Raw genomic sequence first — 7,305 nt, forward strand, 5'->3', positions numbered from 1 at the left:
TGAAACAACTTCTATAAATCCACTATTTTCTGATCAAACATCAGGTGAATTTAATTCTCTTTGGTGTGTCAACATGATAAGATACTTCGTTAAAAACACTTCTGAGTGTTTTAACTTTTTTAAAGAATACTTTTTGTTCCATTTCATGTTTTAGGTTAGGGTTTGACTATCTGGATAAATTTTAAAAAACATTTTACTGCATAAAAAGCAACATTTTACTGATGCATTTAGTTATTTTATTAACAATAAATTTAGTTTTGGATTATCTAAGGACTAAAACAAACACTGTGTAAAAAAGTTACCATCTCATAAATAAGAGAGCAGCTTTTGTGAGTCATCTCTGTATCTTATGACACATCAGAAGTTAACTCGAAATGTTGAAGTCATGACTCTCCTCGTCTCTTTATGCAGTGACGATGATCTGTTGGATCGCTGCAGCTGCAGCTGTCGTCGTCGTCCTGCTTGTATTCGCTCTCATCTCCTGCCAAAACTGGATGGGTGAGAATAAAAACACACTAAATTCAGCTGGAATTTTAATTTATATCTAACTATTTTACTGACATCCAGCTGATTCTTTTAAACTGATAATACAATGCAGTGTTTACATCCAGCATCCTAAATTCATGACCCTATATGGACTTTTTCTTATAAAAATGATTTAAAATCTTTAATTTTTGCATTTTCTAGATAATCCCTTTTCCAAAAGGTAGGAAGACATTTATTTTCTAAATAACATCAGAGTTAGGGCTGTTTCAGATTAATTTTTCTACAGTAAGTAGATTAGAAATAAAGTCCTCCTGAGTAAAAAATTACATCCATTTTGTTGTCATGTAATTTCTTTTAGATATTTGGTAAAGTCATGTTTTAATTTGTCTTTGTTATCAAAATAAACTCTATAGCCTTCTTTTTTTACTTCCTTTCAGACCAAAAGCTGAACTCTCAGGTAAATAAAAAGTTTGTTGTTCATAAATATTTACTGTAATGTTTGTTCCAGTGTCATACAGCTGGGTTTCTGATGTCTTATATTCAAATCTTTGTGTTAAAATGAGTCTCTGTGTTTTTGTTTCAGATGACAGGACAGTTGTGGTTAGTATTATCAATGAATAAAGATTTTTTCCAATACCTGCTTGTTGTTTAAAGGTTTTGCATCTTGCATTAATGATTCTGTCTCAGATTATTCTCTTGTCACTTTCTGCTCAATCTAACATCTCATTAAATCATTTCCAGGCAGATTCTGATGAAACTTACAGTATTGTTGTCTACAAGTGTAAGATTGGTAAGTTGTGTTGTTTTGGTCACTTGGTGTAAATTTCACTGGTTTCAGTCCTAAAAGATGTAACCTATCATTTTAGGTATAAAAAGGTCTCATATCTGGACTCATGTAGAGGAGCTCTGACCTGAGTGCAGTTAAATCATCTGTTTTCTTTCCACAGAGTGACAACAGCTGAAGAGCCTCAGACAGCGACACTTCTTGGAAATATTAACCAGGAACCAGCGTTCTTTAGAAAATCAGCTGTTGTTTTAGTTTTTCTCAAAGGATTTCTTATATTTAGGGTGACACTGATTTGTCATGATAATATCTTTCTAGCATTTCCACCTAAACCTAACTCTTCTCAGTAAAATAAAAAGACGTCACGGATTCTTCAGATTCAAAGCTCTGCCTTTGAAATTTTGGGTTATAGATTATATTTATTTTTTGTGAAAAGGTAACGATTTACTAGCTTTATACTGTATATGTGCTTGTGCTGTGTTTGCTAACAGTTTTCTGTCACATAAAAAAATGATTTTTATGTAATTTAAAACTTAATCTACAAAGACATGTTTCCATCTGTACATTTGAAAAATAAACAAATGAATAAAACAGAAAAAGATCTTCTCTACATATTTGCACCCCTGTGTAACACGTTGTCTCTGGCCTTTTTGTTCTTTTTGTTCAGCACAAAAGTGATATTTAACAAAACTCAATGTATTTCATCTATTATATATATATGTGATTAAAGCTTCCATCGTTTTTATGTTGAGGAATAGTTTATTGGCATACATAATCACAAACTATTTTCTGAAAAATAATCAAAGTGGGTTTAAATGTGGGCTACATTTAACCTGATCTATAGAAACATTTTTATGCAAGATATGCAAATAATTATGGTGGGTGTGAGCAAAACACTGTTTATTTTTTTCTTGATGATGTCGTTCTTCTTAGCAAAATTCTACCTAAAAGTAGCAAAACCTGACACTGATTCTTGTTTTTATTTTTCTAACTCTCACATGGGCTTGTATATGTGTGTCTAGTAAATGTTCAGTTGTTTTCTTTTCTTTTAATTTGACTTTGCAGGTCATAACATTCTCTGACATGGGACCTCCCAGTTACGCAAGTATTTATGAAAAGAATTAAATTTAACTGCACAGGTAAAGAAAAGTGACACGTATCAGAGGAGTCCAGCTCAGTTCGGTGTCGTTTACAGACTAGTTCAACAATTTGACTACACTACATTTGTTGCGGTAGTCCACATCCCTCACTCATTTATTCAAATATAGCGTCACACATGACCACCTCTGAGCAAAAATATCCATTTTCATTTGCAAACTTGCAGTCATTTCTTCCCTCCTGTCGACCCATTCAGCCATGGATGGTGGTTCTGTTTTCTTCCAAGTTACTGTTATTTTCTTGGCTTTTAGTAAAAGAATCCTTATAATGCATTTCTTCTCAGAGCTACGTGTTTCTTTATGTACACCTCCCAGCAGAAATCAGTTCTTTTGATTTCACTTTCAGAAAAGGCGTCTCGCAGCTAAACATTAGAGGGACATTTAGTCCCCCTGAGTCATCAATCAATCCCTGTTCCTTAAATCAGTGTCTGAAAGTTGGCAACCCTCACTACCACCAAACAGGTCAGCCTCTTCTTCTTCCATCCATCCATCCATTTTCTTTACCCGCTTCTCCATTCTGGGTCGCAGGGAGCTGGTGCCTATCTCCAGCAGTCACTGTGCGAGATGCGGGGGACACCCTGGACAGGTCGCAAGTCCATCACAGGGCCACAGACAAACGAGACAAACAACCATTCATACATAAGGACAATTTAAGAGTCACCAATTAACCTAACATGCATGTTTTTGGTCTGTGGGAGGAAACCAGAGTACTCAGAGTAAACCCACATGTGCACAGGGAGAACATGCAAACTCCACCCAGAAAGGCCCCGGGCCTTCTTCTTGTGATAGTATCATTTTGTCACTGAGATTTATTTTGCACTGTTGCAACAAAACTGGACAGAAAAGTTGGTGAAACCAGCCTTCATGGGGGTGGGAGGGGGGGACATGTGGCTCCAGGGCCGCAGTTTGCAGGAGCCAATGACTTATATATTATATGAGTATATAACTATAAGTATATAGTATATAAGTATACACTGTAGTATGTAAGTCATTGACAGAAGCCTCAGGGAGCAGCTCTGGGTTTGATTAACATGTCTGGTGGGCGTGTTCAGGGCGACTCAGCGCCCCCGTGTGGTGAGTCGTGGGAGCGGCCGGGTCAGATGATCCGATTGTAAATAGACATCGGCGGTTCAGACTGTGGCCGTGCCTTCATGGCCTCTTTAAATCCCCCCCAGCAGAGCAGGAGCTTTCACTCGGTTTGTGTCCGCTGAACGACTCTTTGCCTGCCTTTTTGTCGGCGTGTTAGCAGCCTCGGCCGAACCGAAGCATGTACCGGTCCCTGTACGCCTTCCGGTCCTCGGAGCCCAACTCGCTGCGCTTCTCGGCCGGAGAGAGCTTTCTGATCCTGGAGAGGAGCAACAAACACTGGTGGCTGGGGTCCAGCTGCAGCTCGGGGGAAACCGGCTACATCCCTGCCTCCTACATCGAGAAAATCCAGGTAAATCCCACCTCCTCGGCCCACGGGTCAGTGGACGCGCAGATCGAGGCTTTGTCTGTTTTTTTGGGGGGGTCTGAAATGAAATCCAGGGGAAGTGAGCTTTTAAATGAAGAGCCTGCAGGCCCGTGTGAGGCTGTCTGCTCAGGTGGAAGATGCGTCTCTGGTGAAGAAAATCACGAATGACAGGAAAGATTTCCATGCAGCTGCAGAGAGGGGTCAGGAAGGAAGCAGGAAAATGACAGAGACAGCAGATTCAAGGACAAGACACACACAAAAGCATTTGTTTTTTTGTTTTCCTTCTAATATATCCGAGTCACACCCACATGAGCTCAGTAATAAGGGATGCAGGACTAGTCGGAGCTTGCATGTAATGAAGTGTCAGAAGAGGAATGCTCCCAGCTTTAATGAGGCTTTGCTCAGCATCTAGTTTAAAGCTGGTGTCCCAGTTTGTCTCTGCCTGCGGGTCACACATGTCCCAAAGCCACGGCCTGTTCATTGTAAAAGTTTCATAACGATCTTTCATCTCTCTGTGCGTATGTGCCAGGCTCCAGAGCAAGACGAGGTGCTGCAGTCCATCGACCGAGCCATAGAGGGGATCCACAACGTTGCCTTAAAGAACGGCGGCAAATACAACCTCGAGCAGCGGGACGTTCTGCAGTGAGTCCGAGCCGACGTCAGGAGGGCAGCCCTGATGTGTGTGTGACCACTCTGTGTGTGTGTGTGACCTGTCGTTTCTCTGTGATGCAGAAAGCTGATCCACCACAGGAAGGAGACTCTCGCCCGGCGAAGTTCCTCGTCCGCCGGACACAAGCCAGGCCTCCCGTCTTCCAGCAGCGAAATATCTCTCAGCCAAACTCCTCCGCCGCCCAACGGCCTCAGCCGGGACTATGGGCGGCAGGGCGGCGTGCCGTTGTCGGGCAGCGTGGACAGCATTCAAGCCGAGCCGGGCTTTTACCAGGTAAGAGGGTCGCACGCACAGGTGTGTCCAGACACCCGGATCAGATCGATCCGTTCGGCGTACTGTGGAGAAAGGTTTGCTCCCAACAATCAGATCGAGGGTGTTACATTGATCCAAAACACACACAATCCTCCATTTTTCTTTTTATCTTTTGCTTCCAAGTAACCAGACATTTTAAAAAATAAAAGATCTCGATCTATAGTCCTCTAGGTTTTTGGGCAAGTCTTTCAAAGTTTTCCTTTTTGGGCTTTGACGCTGTTTCACTCGGTTTCAGTTCAGTATCTGAGCATTTTTCAGAGGCATGTGTTTCGTCTGTTAAGCCTCTTAACTCTGAGAATCATTCAAACACAAAAAACCTCCTAATCTCAGAGATGAACTAGTGTGTCGACACACAACAGACGACTTAACGAAGAACTGGATCTAAACTGGATCTTTGGGCACTTTGTTACCAGCGGTCTGTCGCAAAGACAAGACTTGTTCCAATTTCTTTAGTTGAATCTAAAGAAAACACAGTTTGACACATAAAATAGTATTTTAGCACTGATAAGGTGATAAAAGTTATGATCTGAAAACCTGACATACAGTAGATGATCAGCTGAAGGATGACGTGTCTCTCAGGTCCTGTTTCAGGTCTTGGCTTTGGTTTTTGAAGTGACTCTCAGATTCTTGTTCATGTGCTGTAGATTAATATATATATGTGTGTGTCCCGTCTCCCTCGCTTTTTATATGAAGTTCTCAGATGATTCAGCCCTCTTGTCCCCTCTTCAGGGCTCAAACCCTGAACATGGGAACGCCTCGCCTGATTTTGTGAAATGGTGTGATGGAAACTGTGTGGATCCTAGCGCGTCAAAAACAAAGGAACTAATCGTTGACTTGAGGCAGACTAAAGACGAACCAGCAGCGAGCGTCGTTCAGAAGGAAAAGGTCCAGTTTGTGGACTCCTGTAAATATGTCGGCTCTTTTGTTCGACCCTCTGGTAAAGTTTGAGGTGAACACAGATCTGGGGCAGCGTTTACTGCAGAGGCTGAACGGTTTTTTTTTCATGACAGCGGCGCCATTTTCTTGTTATGCTGCATCTATAACAGCTTCTACTTTTCTCTGGAAGCTTTTCGTCTGATTTCCGAGGGTTTCTGTGGTTCACTGATGTTGGACGAGAAGGTCTGTCTTTGTTCCAGGTCGTCCCAGAGGTGCTTGGTGGGGTGAAGGTCAGACCCTGTCTTTATAGTCCTTATTGTCCGACGGGGTGCAGCCATGTTGGAGTAGAAAAAGGCCCCAAAGTGTTTTCCACAGAGATGCCTGCAACATTGTCCAAAATATCTTGGTTTGGTTGCTCATTACTGGGAATAAGAGGCAAAGCCCAAACCGACATTAAGCAGGCATGTCCCAATACTTTTAGTTCTTTTAGGTCTCCGCTCGTCCACTTTCCTGATATTTGAGGCAAATATCCTGGCATGGTCAGGTACAAGGATTGGTCTGAATATGTGTGGAAAAGGTAGCCCAAGTCCAAAGAGAAGAAAATGGATTAAAACTTTTGCACACGTGAATTAAACTGTTTAACTGAAACAAAAACAAAAGTAAAACTATATAATCCAGACATAAAAAACCCTAAAAGGAGCAGCTAAAGAATTTAAACTAATAAAACTTCATCATCAACACCTAAAACTACAGGTTTTAGATTTTATTATTCAGTTTTTACCTTTTAATCATCTTTAATTTTACACTAAAGGCTTATATTTATCAACTGTTTCCAGTGTTTAAGCTTGGTTTAGGTTTTCAGTTAATTTAGGCAACTTAGTTTTATCCAGATTGTTAGAAGATAAAGATTTTAGACGTCTACGTGTATATATATCTACAACTGAAGTCCACCTGATTCAACATGGCCGCCGCAGCCAGCTGACTTTATAAAACCCAAAAATGGTTACAGCTCAGTCAGTTGTACAGAAATTGAGCTAAAACTGTGTGCGGTAGAAGCTGAGAGTCGTCTCAATGCACACCGCCTCTCGATATCGCTCAAGACCGCCGTTATTTTTCAGGGTTTGACCGTAAAGACGACGGCGCCGTCATTTCTGATCTCCAGCAGTGATGTTCATTCTTTCAAAGAAACGCTTGTTCTTTCATTTTCTTCTACTTCTTCTTTTCTTTTTTAACACAGGATTTGTTTTCTTCAGTCAAGCGAATCATTATATGAAAAGTGTTTTCTCACAGTGTGGTTCCTGCAAATCAGCAAAGCATGAAAAGGAAACAGGATATATGAAAAAGTACCTCATTATTATTATTATTATTTTTATTTTTCTTATTGGTGCTAACACAAAAACAGTACATGTGTTACCAAGGACTCAAAGGACATGTGATGGAGATTTCTTTTTAGATTTTATGGCACTTTATAGATTAAAGTATCTGATTTTAGGACCCTAAAGTAAAAATAAAGTTGTGTTTTCTGTGTCTGATAATGCAGTTTTCTGTCTGCACCCCCCCCCCTCCC

At 40.8% G+C, this 7,305-nt stretch overlaps 1 protein-coding gene and 1 long non-coding RNA gene across 2 annotated transcripts in view; both read left to right on the forward strand.

The window, feature by feature from the left end:
• Positions 1-389: 389 nt before the first annotated feature.
• LOC112450493 lies at positions 390-1,800 on the forward strand. Its single transcript, XR_003039138.2, has 6 exons — positions 390-498; positions 688-706; positions 924-943; positions 1,070-1,086; positions 1,228-1,276; positions 1,434-1,800. It is a non-coding gene; the product is annotated as an uncharacterized LOC112450493 (long non-coding RNA).
• Positions 1,801-3,509: 1,709 nt separating this feature from the next.
• Positions 3,510-7,305, forward strand: part of LOC108235559 (NCK-interacting protein with SH3 domain) — a gene marked incomplete in the record, with an annotated part of 10,953 nt that continues 7,157 nt past the window's right edge. The window contains 3 exon segments of the mRNA XM_025005821.2: positions 3,510-3,865; positions 4,410-4,522; positions 4,613-4,823. Of these exon segments, the coding sequence (XP_024861589.1) occupies positions 3,695-3,865; positions 4,410-4,522; positions 4,613-4,823 (495 nt within the window).

The sequence above is a fragment of the Kryptolebias marmoratus genome, linkage group LG4, assembly GCF_001649575.2.
Source record: "Kryptolebias marmoratus isolate JLee-2015 linkage group LG4, ASM164957v2, whole genome shotgun sequence".
NCBI classification, from domain to species: Eukaryota; Metazoa; Chordata; class Actinopteri; order Cyprinodontiformes; family Rivulidae; genus Kryptolebias; species Kryptolebias marmoratus.